Below are 23358 nucleotides of genomic sequence, written 5' to 3' on the forward strand. Positions count from 1 at the left end.
CCACAGACGTGTCTTCCCTCGGGCCCTCCTGGCCGGGGGAGGAGCGGTACCACTTTCAGAGATCTGGTCAGGAAGACAGCACAGGTCCCTGTTAAAGGGATGGGTCGGGCTGTGCTCTCATGGCATCTGGCCCCTAGTGGGGTTGGCTCCTGTGATGGGCAGAGGAGGGTCCTTGGCTCTGCTTGCCCCCTGGGCCCAGCACCCAGCTCCATGCCTGGCTCCCCGCAACCCTCCACCTGAAAGGGGAGCCAGGGGCCGGAACCTTTCTCTGGCTGGGCTCCCTGCTCCCTGTGCGGACACCAGAGCTGCCAGTGACACGGCAGCTGAAACTAGGGAGGGATTCCTTTCAGCTCAGAGCTCCTGGTGCTTGTAGTGACTTCAGCTTCTTACCCACAAAAAATAGAATATCCAGAGATACCTTTTACAAACCTTTCGGAAGTCAATGGCCTATCATGTATAGCTTAAGCTCTTAAACTAAAAATAATTATGCAACTTTGGTTTTTGATAAACTTTGTCTGCACTACATTTGTATGAAATTACGAAGCCTTAGCAGTGGACGGAGACACCAAGGTTTCTGTTCCTCTTGGTTCACCTCCTGCTGGCCCCAGCTCAGAGACAGCACCACCGTTTACGCTCAGGCGCCCAGACTTCTGAGTTTCCCCACACCTGGTGGCTTCTGTGTGGTTCTCTACTGCTACCCCTCTAACCCCTCAGCAACTCCCGACCCCCAGAGTAAGGCCAGGGTTCTTTGGGAGGTGTCCCCCTCATTCCTGGCCCCTCCCCTCCTTAGGTGCATTTGGTTTCCTCACCTTTTGTCCCTTGCACCCAGTTTGGTTCCTCAGAGGCACCTCCTCTTTAGCAAAATGTGAACCATTAGTGAACGCAAGTTCTGCGTGCCCAAGTTCTTAGAATCCTTCTGGGTGCCCGAGGTTTTAGCCCGGTTTTAATTGCATTAGTCTTTGACCACTGGCCAAATCTTGGATGCTAAACAGGTTGGGCCTGGGGACACCTCAAAATTCACTTCTTACAAATGTAAGTAGAAATTGCCTTGGGGCATGGAACCACTTCTGAAATGGATTCCGTTATAACCACAACAGACAAGCAAGGACGAATACCAAGAAACCTTTTTTGAAAGTTTTTATAATTTTATTTTGAAATAATTTCAAACTTAATGAGACACTGCAAGGAAAATGTGAGGAACTCCCATATAACCTTTACCCAGATTCACTAGCTTTTGACATTTTACTCCATTTGCTTTATTCATTCTGAGTGTGGTGTATATTCTGTATAAGTGTATAAGAATTTTTTGGAAGCATTAGAAGAATCACTTGGAGCTATGATGCCCCTTTCTCCTAAAAATATCAGTATATTTCCCAAGAACAAGAGCATTCTGTTGTTATCAAGCTCAGGAAACTTGATACTAACCCAATGCTGTTCTACACCACCGTCTATGTTCAAATTGCATCAGTTGGTCCAACAGTCTGGTCTTTATACCTTTTCCCCCCGTGGTCCGGGATGTGATACAAGATCCACCCATTGCATTTAATCACTAGGTCTCTTTAGTCTCTTTTTAATCTGGAAAATTCTTCACCTTTCTTTGTCCACTGGGGGAAAAAAAAAGCACAACCTAGAAGTTGAGAATTATGTTTTACTAGAGGACATTACTTAGGACCGTAGCCCAGGAAGGCAGCCTCTGGATAGCTCTGAGGGACTGTTCCAAAGAGATAAGGGAGGAGCCAGGATATGTAGGAGTTTTTGCTGAAAAAGAAAATCAAAATGGAAAAAAAAACCTATGTAGTTGAACATCAAAAGACTACTGCTAATCACAAAAACTCAGACATCTCAAGTTAATGGTTTTCGTTCTTCTCTATGTATGGCAAGACTCAGGAGTCTTGTTAGATTGAAATTATTCCTTTAATAGGAATCTAGGGCCAGTATCCCGGTTTCTTCCATCCTGAGTGCCCTCAGGGCGCACTGTCGGGTTGGCTGCAGTGGCTGAGAGGTGGTGGCAGCATTCCTTGTTTACCGGAATGGCAGGCAACATTTTTTTGTCCACCTGTGTCACTGACATTTTTAGAGTCAGAGTCATTGTTTCATAGGCTATCCCCCAGACTGGGTGTGTCTGTGTTTCCTCAGGGTTAGATTTGGCGATGCATTTTTGGTAACACTATGGACATGGTTTGTGGTTCCCAGCCTCAGAGCAGGCCACACGTGCTGTCCGACCTGACACTGCGGATGCCAGCTCTGATTGCTTGGCTAGGGAGGTTTCTCCACTGTAATGTCATCTGTTTTTTGCCTTTGGAATTAACGAGAAACTTGTGGGAGAGACTTTCAAACTATGCAAAAATCGTTTTCTTCATCTACCTTTCCCCCACGTGCTTTATTAATTCCTAACTCCATCAGTCTTTCTTACTAGGGTGTATTCTAAGAGTTTTCCTTCCTCCCTCTTTTGTGAATTTGTTTTTATCCACATCCATTTGGGCTCATGGATTTCTGTCTTACTTAATGGTTATAATCCCCTGTTCTGATTACTTATTTTGATGATTGCATTGTTTCAGATTTAGCCAGGGAGAGCCCTTTCCATCTGGCTGCTTGTCCCCGTATTACTTTGAGCACTTTCTCTCTAGCACACAAGACGCTTCATGCTCATCTTACACTTTTCAGTGAGCCCTAGAAACCTTTTTTTTTTTTTCCTTTCGTTGGTTTTTTTTTTTTAGCAGGGGAGGTAATTGGGTTTATTTGTTAATTTATTTTTTAAATGGAGGTACTGGGGATTGAACCCAGGACCTTGTGCATGCTAAGCACCCATTCTACCGCCGAGCTATACCCTCCTCCAAGAAACCTTTTGTGTTTAATGAATGTACCAATACAATGCATTCCAAAACATAGTTTATTTGTAGTGCCACTTGGGACTTATTACTGTTATTTGGGACGTTTCTTTACATGTTGTTGGGAGAGAAGGCCTTGTGGCTTCCTTTTTACATAGAGTTTCTGTGATACATTAATAATATAGATTTACCTTGTAGATAATTTGAACTAAGCTGGAGGTTAAGTGCTAAAGCAACCGTTATCCTTTAAGCACTGATTGTGTACCTGTAATTTTAATTTGTATAATCATCCTTGTTAAACATAGGGAAACCGAGCCTCAGAGAGGTTAATATACTGGTCAGAGTCACACAGCTAGAAAATGATTGAGACAGGGTTTCAATTCAGTTTGTTCTGACTTAAAAGCTCACTTTTTCAGATATACTTTGCTATGCTAGAAGACACTTCCTTACTCTAAATTACAGAATTTGTACATGAAATCATTGAGTAACAAAAAGCTTACTTATTGTGATTCAAGGTCTGTTCACCTGCTTTTAATTCTGTGTCTACGTGAAAACCAGAGCTGAAGAGTTAAAGTCTGTGGCTCATTACATTGTTCTCTCAAAGGGAAGTCTACTTGTTTTCGTTAGAGAGTGATTTGGCTGTCCTAGGGTTTCTGTGAATGCCCAGAAATTCCCTAACCCTTTATTTTCTTCCTATAGGAATTTGCTTGCTAGAAAACAAAATGCAAGACTTGACAAACACAATGACTTGGGATGGAAGTTATTTGGAAAAGCACCACTCCGAGAGAACGCTCAGAAAGATTCAAAGAAAATACAAAAGGTATGCAAGATACAAAAACACAGAAATATGCTGTAGAGCATATATTTATGAACTGTGCAAAAATGACCGTTACTGAGGCTTTGAAACTGGAAAACTTTATTTTAACTTGCATACTAAGTACTTAAAATTTAAATCTGTCTTCAGAATGTGGATGATTGGAACTTTTTTCATTTCTTATAACTTGTAACATGCACATAGGAAAGCTCAGTCCAGAAGAGCTGGGCTTTAGATATTTATAAATTGAATTTAATCAGTTTTTTTTTTTGGTTAAGAGTTGCAAATGTGTTTATCATCAAATTTTTATTAATTGTGTGTGACATTAAAGAATTCTCCCTCTCTGATCCCATGAGTTTCTTGGGACTTAATCCTTCCAGGGCTGCCTGGGACCAGGATGGCTAGGGCCATTGATACCCAGGCTTCCCTTTGCTGGCCGAAGCTGCCCACATGTCTCGGGGGGAGAGGACGGGGCTCAGGGCCAGGCCAGGCCTGTGTTATCTCATCACCACTGGGCTACTTTGCTCCCCGTGGAGGCAGTGATGCCAGCCGCTGGAGGCCTGTGCGCGTCTTGTCAGGGAGGGGGCTCAGCACAGACACAGCAAGGCCAGGGGGTGTCTGTGGCCTCAGCAGCCCTGACTGTTACCACCTGCACCTTCCGCTCGGCCCTGAGTCCCAGCCATCCTCACAGTCTTCTGTTTGCCTGGTGCTGTGACATTGCCCCCCAGCAGCCTCACCCTCCAAGCCTCAGACGATTGTTCAGTGAACACATGTAAGTGCCAGACCTCGTGCTTGGCCCTGGGGTTAAAGGAGTGACTTGGCACCCAGGCTCCAGAGCAGCCCTCTGGTGAGGAAATGATCCCAGCGCAGGTGTTGAAAGGGCGCTTTGGGCCTGCTGGGCAAGGCAGCCCGGAAGACTGAGTTTAAAGGTGTGACAGAGAATTAATAATAGTGGGGATCATGTAGTGAGTGATGACTGTGTACTAGTGTTAAATGAGTCAGCATTTGGGTTTCTAGTTCATTTAAAACCTACAGCAGCCTTATGAAGAGGATACTGTTATTGTCTTCATTTTACCAAAGACGCACTGAGACCCAGACTGAGCGACTTATGCAGCTCGGAAGGCCCTCCCTGCTCCACTGCCTCTCTGTTGGAAGGGATGGGCAGGTGATGGGGGGCCTGTGCAAAGGGGCTGTGTGCAGCGTGAGCCCAGAGAGCAGTGAGAGGGGGCCTGTGATGTGATGCAGTGTGCCCAGAACCTGTCTCTAACTGAAGTCTCTGGGGAGCCCCCAAAGGGTTTTGCTTGGGTAGGGAGTGATGAGGTGTACCTGGCAAAAATGTGGCTCTTGGACTAGTCCAGGTGAAAGAAAGTGGGGTCTGGCTCAGTGCTGTGGTAGTTGTGGGGTTGCAGAGTGTTGCAGCCCCTTTGAGTATTAAGCATGTTAGATACGGGGGTGCAGGGCGTGGGGCAAGGCCTTGAGTACACGCTGGGCTCTGATTCGGACAACATGGGGGATTTGCACAGATTTCATTTTTTATGTCTTTGCAGATTAAATATGTTTTGAATGTTGTTTGATGTTCCTTATAGTAGTTGTCTGCACCCAGGATCCTTGCAAAGTAAATCAGTGTTGGAATTCACTTTTATCGTTTGTTACATTTTGAATTTGAATCACTTTTTGTGTAGACTTATTAAAATAGCATACAGTTAAAATATGATGAGTTTGTATGTGGAGCTCAGCTATAAATTTCTTAGGAAACTCAGAAGCTAAGCTGTTATAAAAATTTTAAATAAATCAACACTTTTCAGAAAAGTAAACATTTTACTAAATAGATTTTCCCATGACTCTTAATGTCACTAGCATCATGTTTGAATTTCTTTGTTATCTTTGTGGTACCCTATTTTTTTTAAGGTGAACACGGATTATGTTCTTGAACTTAAAGGAGTTTTGTGAAGTGAAGTGACTAGGTCAGCTAATTATGTGGTAACACATTACTGCAAAGAACAGGACCATCTGGCTTCAACCGTCAATACTGAAGGATGTAATTGTACCTGCATGTGTCATCCAGTCCTGCCTGAGTCCTGTTTGCTCGTGTGTCTCTGGACCTCTCATCTCTCATCCTATCCTCCCCACCCAAGCTGGCAAGGCCCAAGAGGGGTCCAGAGCCAGGGACCTGCCCCTATGAGGAGGTACTGTGCACCAGGCTTGAGCTGGGGTCACAGGTGTCAGTTCACACAGCCTCCCTCCTCACTTTCGAGAGCCCATCGCTAGGGCCAGAGTGTCTGGACTTGTGATCCCAAATGGTGAAATAACTCTAGAACTAAAGCATCATTAAGATACTTAGTAAACCCCAATTCCTTTTCCTTTTCTCTTTGGAAATGTTTTTTATTACTTGAGAGAAGTAGCATCACATAGTGATTTTAAAGCATAGACTTTGGAGTCAGACTGACTGGGTTTGGGTCCCAGCTCTGCTACGTTTTGGCTCTGTGACTTTGGGCAAGTTCCTTAACCTTTCTGAACTTCATTTTCCTGCTCTTTAACATTTGGGGAATAATAACACCTACCTGCAAGGTGGTGAGGACTGAGTGAGTATACACCAGGGGTTCAGAACAGTATTGAATGTCATGAGGGTTGGAAAGGGGTTGCTGTTATTATTGTCTCCTGTGAACAAGTAATGGAACACAGTGGAGGGAATGGACCTGAGCCCTACATAGAGCCCCTCATTTGCTTGTTCCACAAATACTGTGCCATGTTGGGGCCAGGTCTTGTACTGGGCACCAGAAACGCAAAAGTGGTTTCGGGGGGCACGCCTCAAGGAGCCCATGGTTGAGCCGAGGGTCCAAGTACGCACATCAGCAGAGATCTTTGGACTTGCAGGCTTGGGTGTGATTTCCAGCTTCACCTCTTCTTGTTTAAGTGTAAGACCTTAGGCCAGTGATTTCTCAATTTCCTCATCTGCAAAATGGGCTTTCTGATTCCTACTCACTGGATTGTTATAAATTAAGAGATAATGAATATGAGTATTTTTGCCCAATGCTTAGCACAGTGTGTGGCCCAGAGTGAGTACTCAGGGCGTGGCTGTCATGACTGTTTATTGATCAATAGACCCGGTAAGTGGATGAGGCGCTGTATGTGGTTTGCCCAGGGCGCTCGAGGGCACATCTGACTTCACTCTAGTGGGGCCACATTCTCTCAGTTTGGGCCTTCTTTTTTGGCTGCCATTTTTAAGTAAATGTTGAAATGTTACTTACAGTTATCTTTTCAAATTTCATAAGAATTTTGAAATGTAAGTAATTTTCTGTCAGCTTACATTGTGCTTTCAGTGAGATTTTCTTTCTAGGAGAAACAAAAATGACCAAGAATAACTATCGGAATCATCGGTAGTTCTCAGATTGTGGGCCCCAGGCTAACATCCTCACCTGGGCGCTTGTTAGACACACACGCTCTCAGGCCCCTCCCCCAGACACGCTGAAACAAACCCTGGCACTGATGCACAAGTTGTATCATAACAGATGCTCCAGGCGATTCTAACGCACACTCAGATTTAACAACCACCGCCACACAGGAAGGAATGTTGGCTATTGGGAGGGAAATAGCCATTTACGCCTGTAGAAAATTAAATAAAGGGCCCACAGTACACCACATATACATTTTGGCAGTTGCTGGTGAACTGGAGGAGCTCTTGAGAATAAGGATGGGGAGCATGGATTTGAAGACAGGCGCCTTCAGGTCTCCTGTCCTCAGGCTTGTATGACCAGGGCTCTGGCCAGATGGGCGCTGATGATGATGCTGTCTCAGAAGTACAGTCCTTTGCCTTGTGAATGAAGAGGAACCATGGTCCTCCCCTGGGTTCTGCAAATTTGGGCCGCTGAGTGGAGGCATCCCAGGATTGTAATGAAGGGCAAGACTTATTTGGCCCCTGCCTTCATTGCAACTTCCCCGGAAAAGACAGATTTGAACCAGTAACGCTATAGATAACTGTAGCTGTCGTGCATGTTGCAGTGGAAAAGTAGGGTACATACAGCCACCCTGAGACATTTTTGTGCCACTGAGCACATTTCTCTGAAGCTGGTTTTTCAGGTGACTGCCAGTTGCCAGGTTCAATGGTTATTTCCCAGCCCTTGTCCACTTCTCCTCTGCTCCTTGGGAGCCTTTCTTACCTTGGCCTCCAGGTCACTACGCGCTTCCTCCTTTTCAGTTTCCGTTACTGGGTGCCCTTAGCTTCCCAGCCCTGTGAACACCAGCATGCCTCCTGGGAAATTCTCTGTCTGTAGTTGCCCTCTGGGGAGTCTCTGCTGGACTCTGGCTTTAAATGACAACCAGCCAGGCCTCAGCCCTGAACTCCAGATGCAGGCATCCAGCCTACGGGACAGCTCCACCTGGACGTCTGACAGGCGTTTCCTGTTTAACAAGCACTGAGCTAAACTGATTTGCTTTTTCACACTCTGTGAGACCCTTTCCCTATGCAGCTATCCCCATTTTGGTAAATCACAGCCATAGTCGTCTTTTTTTAGGTCTAAAACTTTAGCATCGTCCTTCACTTCTCTTTTCTCACACCCCTCTTCCAGTCTGACAGGTGTTTTGTTTTTGTTTAAGCTCTGTAGATGAATCTGACCTATGGTCAGTTTTGAGAAGCACTGACTTGCTAGGAAATTTTGAACCTCTGCTCTAGTGAAGTCATGTGGATAAAATCTTATTAAAGAAGTCTTAATGGGATGGCCTGGCAGGCAGGAGGTGGTTATGGCTTAATGGTCCCCCAGTTGCTCGAGTTATTGGGAAATGGGGAATGGATTCCTGTAGATAAATTAGTAATACTTACTTCTTGTTTATATTAATGTGTGGAAGGTGTATAAGATATTAGCAAATAAAGAAAAAGAAAACACTTGGAGTCTTAATGCCCCCAAGTAACTGTTGTCTGCATTTTGGTATTTTTCCTTTTGGTAATTTTTGCACTTAAAAAAATTTTTTTTAAAGAAAAGACTGTTTGAAAAGTCTCTGTCGTCTGAGCAGATGTCAGAGGGGGTCAGGGCTGCAGACATTTGGGGATGCTTTAGAACAGAGTTTGTGATTTTTTTAGACATAACACTATGTACATAGATGTGAGGGATTGGCACTATTGTCAGGAAAGAGAAGGAGAAAGTTTAAGTCCTGTTTGGGCTCTGAGGCAGCTGCTGGTTGTGGCAAGGATAGTTGCAGGAAAGGACAGGCTTGCAGGTTTCATTGTCCTGGATTGAAAACACATTGTCCTGGGAGCAAAGATAGTACATGTGTTTGGGTTTGTATAACCTGGAATGTCTTGAATGGCCTTCTGGAATTTCAGCTCAGCAATGAGATGTTAAAGGAGAGAATCCCAGAAGAAGGCAAATCCAGGACAACTTACAGTGATACTCATTCTCACTTCTGGGTTCTCGGAAAATCATAAATCATCATAAATAGCGGGAAGGATGAGCCTGGGTGGTCAGTACAGGTGACTGGCCTATAGGTGAATTCTAAAACAATTCCATTTCATTTAAAAATGATAAATTCCTTCATTTTTATCACCCCATATGCCTTTGGAAAATGGGTTTGAACCAGCTTACAAAAAGATCAGGTCCCAGTTGTGAGTAAGAAGGACTAAGCACGCTCAAACCTGTCTCTCCTAATGAATGCAGTGATAAAACTTGAACTTAGTACACGAAGCAGCAATTTGAGATTCTGAAAAGGAAATAGTAGCACGTGGATTGGGGAAGAAGACCAGAATTGGAAATCCTGCTTGCAACTGTCAGTCTCCCCCCTTTTCCCCTACTACACTGTGTTCTTGAATGGCAGGAACTGTGTTACAGTGTTCTTTGAATCCCCGGCAGAAAAAAAAAATCCTGCTGAATTGATTGAGTTTACCATTGTTTTCCTCCTCTAATATCCCCCGGCTTGATGCAGGGCAGTAGAAATAATGGCTGAATATGCCCCAAATCTGACATAAATCTACAGATTTGGTGGGCGAGGGGGCCCAGTGAACTCCAAACAGAATAAAGCCAAAAAAGTCAGTGCCCAGACACACTGTAACCAAATTGCTGAAAGTAAAGACAAAGAAGAAAATCCTAGAAGCAGCCAGAGAAAATGCATTACTTACTGGGGAGTGGCCATTTGGGTGACCGTGATTTCCTCATCAGAAACCGTGGAAGCCAGCAGGAAGTAAAGAGCGTTTTTTAAGTGCTGAAAGAAAAGACCGATCAACCCCAAATTCCATATCCAGCAAAAATACTCTTTAGGAGTGAATGTGAAATAAAGGTCTTTTCAGATGAAGGAAGACTAAGAGAATTTGTTGCCAGCAGATGTAAAAAAAAAAAAAAAAATCACTAAAGGAAGTTTTCGAGACAGTAGGGACATTATTCTAGAAGGAAACTTGACACGTCAGGAAGGAAGAGGAACAGAAGTGGTCAGTGTCCAGATGAGCACAGCAGACCCTTGTTCTCTTATGAGGCTGTGAAATACGTTTGGTTGAAAGCAGGAAGTAAAATGTTGTGTGGGGTTTTCAGTGTACCTAGATGTAATGTATATAATAAATAAGATAAAGGAGTAGAGGATGTGATGGCAAAGCTCTGCATTCCACTTGAAGTGCTAAAAAACTGATTCTAATTAGATTGTGAAAAATATATATTGTAAATCTCACATCAACCACTGAACTACACAAAGAGTAAAAAACATGATACACTAAAATGGAATTCTAAAAAAAGTTCAGAAAACTGAAATCAAGGCAGCAAAGAGGAAATAGAGGAAGGAAAAACAGAGAACAAGATGGTAGGCCTAAATTGAAACATACTAATAATTTACCTTAACGTAAATGGTCTGAAACACCAGTTGTGTGTCTGAATGCCCAATTCGGACAGATTGTCAGGATAGGTTAAAAAATAATGACCCAACTATATGCTATCTGAAAGAAATTCACTTCAAATATAAAATATATAGTTAAAATTAAAGGGTAGAAAAAGATACACTACCATGAGAACACTAATCAAAATGAAGATGGAGGAGATATATTAGTATCAGAAAAAGTAGACTGCAGAGCAAAGAAAATTACCAGGGATAAGGTGGGATGTTACCTAATGAAGACATAGTGATACTGTGTGTGTACCTAGCAACAGAGCTGCAGAATCCACGGTGCAAAACCCGACAGATCTGAAACAAGTGGACAAGCCCACTGTTACAGCTGGAGTGTCAGCCCTGCCCTTTAGACAGTAATTGATATGAGTATTGACAGAATGAGCCCGGGCGTAGAACTGACCATCAACGAGTCAGGCTAATGGACTTTTAGACAACACTCTCCCTTTCAGCAAGAGCACAGCACACATTCTTTTCAAGCACGCATGGATGTTCCCCAAGATAGACCATAACCTGCATTAGAGAAGAAAATAAATCAGAAAAGATTAAAATTACACCAAATATATTCTCTAACCACAATGGAATTACACTAGAAAGCAGTGACAGAAAGACAAGAAGAATGTCTCCCCAAATTTGGAAATTAAACAAGTTACCCACTTCTAAATAAATCTTGGGACAATTAGGAAGTCACAAGGAAAATGAGAAAATATTTTGAACTGAACAAGAACACAATATCAAAATTTGTGGGATGCAGTACTTAGAGGGAAATTCATAGCATTAAGCCAGTCACATTAGAAAAGAAAGAAGTTCTCAAATCTAATTTTCTGCCTTAGGAAACTGAAAAAGAAGCAGGTAAACCCAAAGCAAGAAAAAGGAAGGAAATAATACACATAAGAACAGAATTGAATTCACTGAATTGAAAGCAGAAAAATTAAGTCAGTAAAACCAAAAGCTGAAATGATAACAGAATCAATCAGACTCGAACAAAACTGACAAAAAGACCCAGATTACCAACAAGAGGAATGAAAAGGAGATACCACTACAGACCCTGCAGAAATGGAAAGGATCATAAGTGAATGTCATGAATAACTCCATGTACGGAAATTTGATAACTTAGTAAAGATGGTCCATTTCCTTGAAAAATCACAAAGCACCAAAACCCATCCAGGACGCAGTAGATAACCCACATTGTCCTGTACTTCCTAATGAAATGGAAATTGTATGTAAAAACCTTCCAGATAATCAGTCTCCAGGCCCAGAGAGGGTTTCATTGATGAATTCTACCAAATATTTAAAGAAAAATAACACCAACTTTAGGAAAGGGGGGATACTTTCTGGCTCATTTATTACCGTTTTATTACTAGTATTACCTTGATACCAAAACCAGACAAGTACAGGACAAAGAAGCAAATTGGAGACCAGTATCCCTTGTGAAGAGACATGAAATCCTCAACACAATATTAGCAACTTGAGTTCAGCAACACGTTTGAAAAACAAAAAAGAAAACCAAAAAATCCCCGCATGACTCCATGGCACTTATCCCAAGAATGCAAAGCTGGTTTAGTATTTGAAAAATCAGTCAGTGTAATCCACAATATTAACAATCTTGGGCACATCTCAGGGGTCTTATCTGACTGTAGGACTCCAGTCCCAGAAGTTACCTGCCATGTGATTTTCATTTACATGACATATTTGAAAAGATAAAGCTGCGGTGCCAGGAGTGGTGCACCAGGGAAGAGTGTGAATGAGATTGGGGGTGGGGCGACAGCACTGTTCTCTGTCTTGATTGTGATTGTGGCGGCTTCAAGACAACTAATGAATGACTCAGTCAGTTAGGGTACTTTGGATCCAGCATTTCCACTTCTAGGAATTTATCCTACAGATGAATTAGTGTGTAGGTAAAATGATGGCTGTATAAGGGTATTGATTGAGAAAGATTGGGAGATTACAAAGAAGATTGGTTACAGAGATTGGAGACCATCTAAATGCCTGGCAGTAAAGAATTGGTTAAATCCCTGAATACAATGCAGACCTTAAAAAAGCAAGTTGAATAACCATTTGTGTATCAGTGTGCTCTGCGTGCATAAAGATACATGCACATGCTTGTAAACGCAGTTACTATATCAGGAAGGCAATTTACGAAGCTAGTAATCATAGAATTGCTTCTGAGAGGGGGACCTACTTGGGGGTGAACTTGGGGGAAGGGGGACCTACTTTGACTGTAACACTCTTCTGTACGTTTTGAATTTTGTGTTCGTGTCTACTCTTAAAATTTTTTTCTTAAAGTGTGCAGAATGATGTTGAGGAATTTGGGCAAAGGACAAGATAAAGCCAGAGCCTAATGGATACCCCAGAATACAACTCACAGATTCCCATGTGACTCCTAGAGGCACACTACATGCAGATTTGACGCTGAGCTTCCTAGTGGCTGGCGCAAAGAGGGGAACATTACACAGCTGGTAGCGATCCAGAGGAGAAAGCTGAGCCTGTTCTGGGAGCTTTGGCTTGTCAAGGTGGTAGGTGATGGCCTGTTTGTACAGGATCAGGACCTTTGGGTTGAGGATGAGTCTGTTAGGAGATTATCTCACAAATGTCTAATCTCTATTAATTTTGGAGTTTAGAGAGGCAGGAGGTTGATTACATATTAAATTTCTACATGATGCCTTTCTGGAAGAGAGGGGAAAGGGAAATGGCAGTGTGGTCATTAAATTCGAACTTTGTTTTCATTCTATGGATAGATTGTCTCCTACCGTTGTCGTGGTAACAGTTAAGTTATTCTGAGAAGTTTAACTCTCTTACCTCAGATGCCTCAATGTAAGCTGAAATTCTAGTGCATAGTGCTTAAGGTTTGCTTATTTTTCCTAATGTGGAAGTGATACATTTCCCCATTAGTCTGAGAGGGCTGCATTCAGAGCCCACTTTGAGCCTTACCCATGTGACTCCCAGGAAGAGAGAGGAGTTGGAGACAGGAAACGCACAGATCTTTACTGGGACTCCAACGACACTTGGGGCCAGAGGGGTCTCGGGTTTGGGAAGGCAGGGGGCCAGGGAAGGACTTTGGGGTCAAAGAGCCCCTTGTCTGGACTTGGTCCTGTTGCTCACAGTCAGTTGTGTGGCCTTGGGCTGGCAACTCTGCCCCTCTGAGCTGTGGTCTCCTCCTCTGATGATGCCCATCTCAGGAGGGCTCCGCGGGGTCGAGCGCAGGTGTCCGGGGGCAGTGGTTGGTGGCCCCTGGGAGCTCAGTGAAGGTCAGCGGTTTCTCTCGCTCTAGTCTCCCCTCATGTCTACACCTTTTCTCTCATGAGTGGACAGAATTTTAAAAAACAAAACAGAAACTTTGCTGCAAGCATGTTCAGTTTGTTTTGGAAATTGCAGTTGGCAAAATCAGTCTTGGACTCCATCTGAAATGGTTTAAAAATTGTTTTCTCCATTATAAAAATAGTTCATGAAAAAATACCTGTAAAACACCCAAATGATAGAGGTAGGCAGAGGCAAACAGGGACGCTCTTCACCCGAGACTCCACAGCCCCTCCCCGGTTGGAGTCTGACAGGCCTTTCTCTGAGCCAGGTTACGTTTGAACATGTGTCACTCGTGGCCGTACATTTGTGACAGAATGTGCAGCTCCCCTCTGCAGTCGGGTGGCCTGTTGTGCAATCTGAACCAGAAAGGTGCGTTTCACGGACGTAGCTGAATCGAGGCAGCGTCCTCGGGGGACCGGGGAGGTGGCCTCTGCCCTTCCCCGCACAACTTAACGTGTTGGTATGAAAACACGGACAGCCAGAGAAAACCTCTTTCACACTGATCTAATTCCCAGTGAAAGACTGAGATTTTAAAGTATTTTTTAATCTCTAAGCACTGTGGGCGCGGCAGGGGAGACACTTCTTGGGCCTTGCAGGGGTCGCCGGGCACCGGCTGGCCGGCTTGTCCGGGGCTGTGGTGCGCGGTGCAGGGCTTGGCCCGCACTCCCGGGGAGGCAAGCCCAGCAAGCGCCCCCGCGGGACTTGGGGGAGCCTCAGACTGGAGGGGAGCAAGGCTATTCACCTTACTTTCCTTTGTTTCCTCTAAACCTTCCTTTTAGTTACTTGTCTAAGGTGAACTCAGAATGTTACTTACCATCTTGGTGGTGTGTGTCATCACTTCAGGTGGAGTGTTCCCTTTGGCGCCGGAAGCTCCACGGTACCCCTGAATTAATGGGCAGGTGCTACATTTGTTCCTTGGTCTTATGCCTGGGTCTGATAGCTAATGTGGCCTTAGGGCCAGAAAGGGGGCACTGTTTTGGGAAACTGAAATCTTGGTTCAGAGGCAGCACATCAGGGGAGTTGACAGGAAGAGGCTCTGGAGCCAGGCTGCCTGGGTTTAAATCCTGCCCTGCCACTGACCAGCTGTCACCTGACTGGGGAGGTTACCCCGAGCATTAGTTGCTGTATCTGGGAAGAGACGGAGGTGGGGGAGCTGATGCTGATGGTGCCTGTATTCGTTTCCAGTTGCTCCTATAATAAGTTACCACAAAACTCGGTGGCGTAAAATGACTTACTCTCCTATAGTTTGGAGGTCAGGAGCCTGAAATGAGGCTTCCAGGCTAAAACCAAAGTGTTGGTGGGGCTGGTCTTTCTAGAGGCTCCGGGAGAGGATCTGTTCTTTCTCTTCCAGCTTCTAGAAGCTGCTGGCATTCCTTGCCTTGTGTTTGCATAACTCCAGCTTGTTTCCATTGACACATTTATCTCCAGGGCCTAGAAGAGTACCTGGCTTCAGTGGATTGTTAAAACATATTTGTTAAATGGATGAATGAATGTCAAAATTTCAAAACATACCACTTTGTAGACTTTATACTTATCTCTATGACAACATAGGCATTTCCCCATAACATTAAATATTCTTGCATGATCTCATTTTTACTCACTAAGTCATGGCCTTTCTGTAACTGTATCATGATTTCCTTAACCAGTCTCCTAGACTGGGCCCTGAAGTCCTGACTTCAGTAACCTTTTGTTCCTGTGAAATCTGTGGTCTGTAGCAAGGCTGGGTTCAGCCTGTCTGTTAGGACGCTGCATCAAATCACGCCGTCTTTCCTCCTTGACCTCAAAGTGTAGAGACAACAATGTTGTAGATTAGTCAAATAAGCAGATAAACCCAGCGTGCTGCCGGAGGTACAGGAGGCCTGGGGGTGAGCTCTGGTTAACTCAGAAACTTCAGGAGGAAGAATGCTTTACAGGTGGACGAAGATGGAGGTAAAGTCTAATGCCAGCTCAAAGTAGAGAAAAGGCTCTGTTAACCTATCTTTTTGCTTTAAGTTTCAAAATGTAGTAAAAGTCAACCTGCCATTGCATGGTATAATATATAGTTAAAACTTGGTAAGTGGTACTCAATTCTAAAATATGTGCTAGAACTACTGTTAAAGTAACTTGCAGGTTACAACCTGCCAGAAGAGATAAGCAGTGTGTTTTGGTGATATCTTAACACGTCTCTCTCGTATTCAAGTTCAGTGAGCATGTGGGCCAGCCGCTAAGGCATGTGCGGCAGTAGTCGTTGGTGGGGGGCATCAAGCGGCTGAGAACCCCACCTCTCTGTGAGACCGGAGCTAACTCCCTTGCAGCTGTAGAAGTTATTTTCAGAAACTCACCAGTAACCCCTTGGGCCGGTCAGCTTTTGGAAACCTCAGATTTCTCAGTCATAGGACCGAGCACTCCAGTAGTGCAGTAGTTGTCTGTCTGCTGATCTGGGAGAGACTCGAGGGCAAGGACCTTATTCATCTTTATTCCTGGGGCCAAGCACCTAAGTGCTCATTTGGACGGTTGAAAGCAGGATGGACCAGTGATGGATTCCACAAATGCTGAGTGTCCCCTCTGTGCTGTGTACTTTGTTCGCCTTCAGTGGTGAAAAGTCTGTAGCAAGTCCCCACACTTAGAGGTTCTGCAGTCTCTTGAGGGAAATGAGTGTTAATCAGAGGGTCACGTAATTACAAGCTGTGAGTAAGTGCTGCGAGGAAACAGAACCTGACGCTGGGAGAGAGACCGACAGGGTCTCGCTGTAGTCTGCGTGGCAGGGCAGGGAGCGTTTCTGTGGGGATGAGATCTGAAGGATTCATTGCCAGCCTTCTTACTGGTTTATTCCCCTAGTGAAGAAGAATGTCAGACCTACAGAAAGGTTCAAAGAGTAATTTAATGATGAACAGCTGTACGTGCTCCTCTCAGACTGAACAGTTGTTGACATGTTGCCACATTCTTTCTTATTGTGCCTCTTTCTAGTTTTAAAAAATGGAATCATTTGACACTAAGCTGCAGATATCATGACATCTTACCCATAAATACACCAGCATACAGCTCTCTACACAACCATGAATGTGCTATCACACTTCAGAAAATTATCAGTAGTTGCGTAATAGCATCTGACCATGACGGTGTACAGACCAGGTTCATGCCGAGATCATGTCCTACTTTCCCTCACTGCACCACACTGCTCTTCATGAACCGGCATCCAGTCAGGATTGTGCGTTGCCCTCAGTTACTTGTCCCTTTGTTCTCTTAATAGAAGTTATTCTACCATTCTTTCATGACATTTACCTTTTCTTAGGACCGTAAAAGATTCACTTAACACATTGAGCAGCTGTGTTAAGTGAGTCAGTTAAATGAACCACTAAGATGGCAAAATTGATTCCAAAGGCATTTGAAGAACTAGGTATTTATGGGCATAAAATAAAAAAAAAATTAAAATAAGGTTGCTAGGTCAGATGTAAACAAACAAGCAAACTCGTAGGGATAAGAAAACATAATCTTTGTAGTTATCTTTTCCATTGGACATAAACCCACAAGGTAATGTCACATAACAGTTTCTGGGCTCTAATCGAGTGGTAATAGCACAGCACATTCTCCTAGAGAATTACATACACCCGAGGCAGGCATGCTAACAATGCCCAGGGATAAATTGAAAAGACACCCCTCCCCTGTGCTTTTGTCTTATTTCCACATTTTGAATAATATTTCTTAACAAGGCTTTCCCTAATACAGCCAGAATCATCCTCTCCCCTTTAATCCTATTATTTTTTTAAAATTTGCCTTATACCATAAAGTTCACTCATTGTATATGTTCATGATTTTTAATAAACTTGTACAGTTATGCAACTATCTTTGCAATCCAGTTTTAGAATATTTTCATCACTTGAAAAAGTTCCCTCATGCCTGTTTGCAGTGGCTCTCCGCTCCCGCCTCCAGCTCCAGGCAAACATTAATTTGCTTTCTCTCTAGAGATTTGCTTTGTAAAGAAATTTCATATAAATGGAATCTGCATATTATCTTTTGTCTGGCATCTTTCGTTCAGCAGTGTTCCTGAGGCTCACCCATGTGGTGTCCATGTGGCAGCGAGTATCAGTGCCCCTTTTCATCGCTCTGTAGATGCTGTTTATCCAGCCCTCATTCAATGGGTTTTTGGATTGTTTTTGGTGTGGGCTATTATGAATAATGCTGCTGTGAACATTTGCACGCAAGTCTTTTTGTGGACGTATTTTTTTCATTTCTCTTGGGTAGGTTCCTAGGAGTGTGGTAGATGTATATAAACTATGCAAGAAACTGTCAGATTCTTTTCCAAAATGGGTGCAACTACCAGTGACTTACGAAAATTCCAGATTCTCCACATACTCAACATCACTTGTTATTGCTTTCTTGATTATAGCTTGTTGGACATTGTAGGCTTCTGAGTGAAGAAGTTTCTGATGGCAACCTTGTAATGCTGTTATCTAGAAAATCAGCTGGGGAAAGCCTGGTACTCATCCTCTGGGGACTGATGAATTTCCATCACAGGAGAATCCCGTGTTGTCTCAGACCATTTGTTCAGCCCTTGGACATTGGACCCATGGCTGGCCTGAAATAAATTTGACCTTATACAGATTTTAAAGATTTAAAACATTGAGATATGATGTACAAACTGTGGCGTGCTCTCATCTGAAGTAAACTATCCAATTAGCTTTGATGGATGCTTATCAAGACAATATTTTATCGCCCCCTGTAGAGTTTCTAATGCCCCTTCCCAGTCAGTCTCCTAGAAGCAGTCACTAGTCAGATTCCTCCCATTGTGTGTTTTCTGCGTGCACCCTGGCGTTTTGATTGGACTGATCTTACTGTGGAAAACACGTGAACCGTAGTAGAGTATAAGGAAGAGTAAGATTGCTCATAATCACCCCACTCCCCAGAGGTTACCAGTGTCAACATTTTCTTGTAATTCCTTCTGGTTAATATGCATGCTCTTTAAAAAAAAATTTCACAAAGCAGAGCTTTGGCGTACGGTGCTCGGTGTTTCGCTGCTCGTTTTTGGAGCGTACGTTTTCAGGTATGAAACGTGTGTGCTGAGAACGCAGCACATCATGCTGAGTGTGCGCATTTAGGCCGGCCCGGTTCGGAGCGGGGCTGGGCATCGCATCTCTAGACTCCGCGCCTGCAGGGGCTTGTCCAGTGTCCTGAGGGCGCCGGGCGCTGGAGGGACGCCCCCTACCCGGGGCCGTGGGGAGCCCGGGTTCGCGCGCCAGCCCCGCCCCGGGCCCGCCCCGTTGCCCAGGGTCCCGGCGAGCCAGGCCTGACGCGCCGAACCGGAGTCGCGGATCGGCTGCGCGGCATCTGCGCGCGATTGAGCGGACTGCCGCCCCCGCCCGCCGGAGCCGCCGCCCGAGGTCCCGCCGCGGAGCCCCGCTCGCCCGCCTGGGCATGGAGCCGCCGGCCGCGCGCCTCTGAGCCCCGCGGCGTTCATGGTGAGTGGGGCCGGCCCGCCCGCGCCCTCCGAGGGGCCTACCCGCCCATCGCCGGCCCGCGGGCCCCTGCGTGGGTGCGCCGTGTGCATGTGTGTGTGTACCGTGCCTCCGTTCCAAGGAGCTGAAGCTTGCATGTACCGCGGTGATGCGCCCTTCTCCCTGCCATTCTTTGTCTGTGATTCCATATAATTTCCTGACAGGGTTGAGTTTTAACGGGCACAGTGGGAGACTGAAGAGACAGAGCCAGCGCATCCTAATTCCTGTCTCCCAAAACGGGACTGCAGCCTGTCTTCAGATTGAGGTCAGGCCAGGCCTGGCACCCCTCTTAGAGGCCTAAATGGCATTCATTGCCCGAGATCCTCGGGGGAAGCCTTTGTACGGAGATGAGGCTGTACCCTGTTTGCCCCAGGTCCTAATAAGGTGGTCAAATTGCAGCAGTAACCAGCCTTATTAAAACCCACGGATCAGTTTCAGTGCATTTCATTCACCAGTACACGTATTAACTTTTGTGTTCTAGGTGTATTGTAAGGAATGTGACAATTAGAAAGGCTTCCTGAGAGTTGCTGTCCCAAATGCCAGCGTTTCCGGTACCCTAGAGAGCGCAAAGACTTCAAGTATGAGGATCCCTCCTGGGATTCTGGGGGTCCTTCTTACTGTGAGGTCAGCCTCATTGGTCCCCAAGGCTGCAGTCGTTTGGAAGGCCAAGCATTTGTCAGACCTGGTCAGGCCTCTCTTCCCTGCTAAAAATGGCCACACAAAACACATCTCGTCCCAGATTCTAGAACAACGCCCCTCTCTCCGCAAAAGTTGCTTGTTACAAATGACAAAGTGAAACGAGCTGCACACTGGGCACTTCACTGTCAGTCTTCACAACCGTATTAAGTGCCCCTCTTAATGGGAAATACCGCAAAAAGTAGTTTTGTAGTAATACAGTGACAGTAATACTCCCTGTTGTTTTGGGGGGCACCTGCTATGTGTATTATATTAACTCATTCTTATTTAATAGAGGAGGAAACGGGCTTGGAGGGGTGAAGGGATGACCTCAGGGTCATGCTGCTGGTGTTGATGGTCTGGAGGTGATGGTTAGACCCAGGCCTGCTGCCAGCCCCCAGTGCTTCCCCTGCAGGGTCCTCAACCTGGGCCCATGTGGTTGCTGTGTTGTCACTCAAATTGATTCCTGTCAGTCTTTTAATAGGTACCACGTGGTGACCTGCCATGCTTTATTCCAGACGTACCTCTAAAACCCTCTGGTTATTTTAACAGGCTAATCTTGATGCTGTTGAGTCGAAGGCTTAAGCACAGGTTTTCACTGATGACCCTTTCACCTTGTCGCTGGCACAGATTCCCAGGAAGCCAGGGGGTGTTGCTGGCCACATTTGGGTGTAATTAGTTATCTCTTACAGCACTCTTCCAGTTCTGGACGTAGCCCTGACACCTCTCTTGTCGTCTTACCAGGAAGTCTTCCTTTTCACTGTTTGAGCATCTTGATCTTTTCTCTTCCTCTTAAACAAATGTCTGTCGAGGTAGGCTTCTTTTTTTTTCTATTTTAACTGGCAGATTTTCCGCTTAATTTAGGATCTGATGCCGTATCCTCATCTTTAGCGCTGTTCAGATCATGCACACGAGACAGCGCTTGCCATCGGATGTGTCTCACGGGCTCATCACACCTCACACTGTTTACTTTCTGGCTCTGCACCAAATCTAGCTGTCCCCCACTCCCACTTGCTCTCGCTCTCGGCTTGTCCCACCAGCGCTGGGTGGCTTGTTATTGAGACCATAAAATCTAGGACAAAAAGGTTTTGGCTCAGCATCATTCCCCATTTAAAGTGCTCCTGCTAACCCACAAACAGGCCTGCCCACTGTCATCTCTTGGCTGCTACTTGTACTGTCAGGGTGCCTCTCCCTCATGGTTCCAGCGCAGATCTCCCCTGTCCTTTATCTGCTCGGATGGCACCCTTTATGAGATGCTTTCTGTGATTCCCTCTAGCCATTAGGCGTCCTGTCCCTGGGGCCCCTGCAGCATGTGGCTTGCCCTCTCATGGCATTTTTCATTATCTGGCTTGGTCTCATGGCCTCTGCTGGCATCTTACTGCCCCTACTTAAGTGAGCCCTTCAAGGCTGGGGTCTGCAGTTCTCCTAAAGTGCCAGGCCCCAGGCAGCTGCTTCACAAATGAGGTCCTTTCCCTCAGGTGGAGCTGAGACTGTTCAGCTGCCCTGGCTTACTGCTTGCTTACTGCTTTTTCCCAAAAGCCCACACCCCACAGCTTAGCCCCTGGTTGGGTTCAGTAGGTTTGTTTGTTGCTCTCTCTCTGCTGTTGGTCTTATCTTCCCAACAGGATACGAGATAAACTACTCTGGGCAGGGACTGTGACCTGTTCTAAATTACTGGCTTGCAAAGTGTTTTTAACACAGCCCCCACTCCCATCCCCAGTGTTAGACAATTTAGGTTGAGACAGTGCTCGTAAAGGCGCAGCTGTAACTAGGTATAGAACTGAGACAAACTGTCCTTCCTGTGTAAACTCTGTTTTTTTATTGTTTGATTGAAAAAAAAAAAACGCTGTCATGACCATGTAAACCGATTTGCCAGTAGAACTTGGAAGGGCCCTGTTCTAAGTTCCCTGTGAGGTTATGCAGGGTGTTGGGATCTGCGGCAGAGGCTTGAGTGGGCAATTTATACTGATTAGCCCGCACGCAGGGCTTCTGGTGAGCACAGCAGTGAATGGTAGTGTTACTTGGTTTAAACCAAGAGACTTCCAAACTTGATCCCAGGAGGGTCCTGAGAAAACAATGAGTTGTACTGCGGCTAGGACCGGGCTGCCGCTGGCCTGACACCCAGGAAGGAAGGACTCGCGCTTTATGGGCAGTTACGGCGTGTCGCATAATCACGGGAGTCTTTGCCCTTCCTCCCGTTTTATAGCAGAGAGAGAAGCAAGATGGCTTGCCTCGGATCAGAGCTAAGACTTAGAACTAAGTCTTTCTGATCCAAAGCCCCAGCTCCTGCCACATCACATGCGGACCCCAGTGTTGATCATTCATTCACAGCTGAAAGTTGTTTTTACAGAGACTTCTTATCCATCTCTGTACCATCCACCTGTGCCCCACTGCCCTGGAAAAAGAGGATCCTTAGAGTGAATAGTCCTCTCTTGTTCCTGAAGTCGGTTTGTCTGGTCTAGAAGATGAGCTCCGTGCTGAGCCCTCTGGCTAGCTCTTTGAGGACACCTCTGGAGTAGGACCTGTAACAGTTTCCAGTGCCATTCACGTTCTGAAATGCCATTTACAATTTTGAAAAGGCTTTTCTTGGGATTTCAAGTATGGGCAGGCCAGGTCTCCTTTAATTTTTTTTTTAATCATGCAGTGCTCTATGTGATTAAAACATAAGCATTTGCTCTGCATCTGCACTTAATTCACTATTACAGGTTTGTGTCATAGTTAAAGCTTTGTTTAGACTTGAGTATGAATGATGGAATTAGTCTGGCTCAGGAGTTCCAGTGAGCCTACGGCAAGCAGTGTGGCTGCAGAGCTCGGGTGCTTGGCTTCTGGTCCGGCTCCTCCAGCCCCAGCCTGGCCTCCGCCTTCCCGGTGGTCTGTGCCGTGGGGAAGTGGGGACGATAGCAGCTCCTCCCTGGGAGGGCCGGTGTAAAGGGGAAGTTGAGCCCTCTTGGTGTGTGTAAAGCCCTCAGAAAGTGCTTGGCCCTGACCCTCTGAGCTCTAACTGAAGAGACTGATTGCCTTTAAATCACAAATCAAGGCAGTTAATTAAGATTGCTCCTCCTTTTCCTATCTGTGCAATTGACAGACTTCCCAGGGCCCCTTGATGGTTGTTTGGCCCTAAAGTGTTTTTTCTGCCTTGCACAGTTGTTTCAGGTCTGGGGGAAGCAGGGCCACCCTGTGCAGAGCGCATCCTGGGCCCACGGGCCACGCTGACCGCTTCCCAGGCCCCGGCTGCTCCTTAGACAGCCCTCCCTGGTAGTGCTGTTCCCCTCCTGCAGGTGCGGAAATGCGGCGCAGGGGTTTTCTAAGCCAATGCTTTGGTGGAGGTCGCAGCTGGTTCTTGGTGGTTCTGAATTTGCTCCCAGACCTGTCTGGCTCCATAGGCCTCACTCAGCCTGTGTAGGACTCGGTCTTT

General features: G+C 45.6%; 1 protein-coding gene across 6 annotated transcripts in view; it reads left to right on the top strand.

The window, feature by feature from the left end:
• TBC1D14 (TBC1 domain family member 14) overlaps nt 1-23358 on the top strand; it is a 100146-nt gene that overhangs the window by 39198 nt on the left and 37590 nt on the right. For 5 of the 6 annotated variants that reach the window (XR_012501638.1, XM_074350703.1, XM_074350701.1 and 2 more), the window contains exon 3: nt 3528-3648. Coding sequence is in view for 5 of the 6 variants with exons in the window: in XM_074350703.1 (XP_074206804.1) it covers nt 3528-3648 (121 nt within the window). In the remaining variant the exon portion in view is untranslated. Of the gene's footprint in view, nt 1-3527; nt 3649-19074; nt 19233-23358 lie in introns of those variants that run through there. The other variant, XM_045520159.2, reaches the window with a different exon arrangement.

Source organism: Camelus bactrianus, chromosome 2 (genome assembly GCF_048773025.1).
Source record: "Camelus bactrianus isolate YW-2024 breed Bactrian camel chromosome 2, ASM4877302v1, whole genome shotgun sequence".
Classification (NCBI taxonomy): domain Eukaryota; kingdom Metazoa; phylum Chordata; class Mammalia; order Artiodactyla; family Camelidae; genus Camelus; species Camelus bactrianus.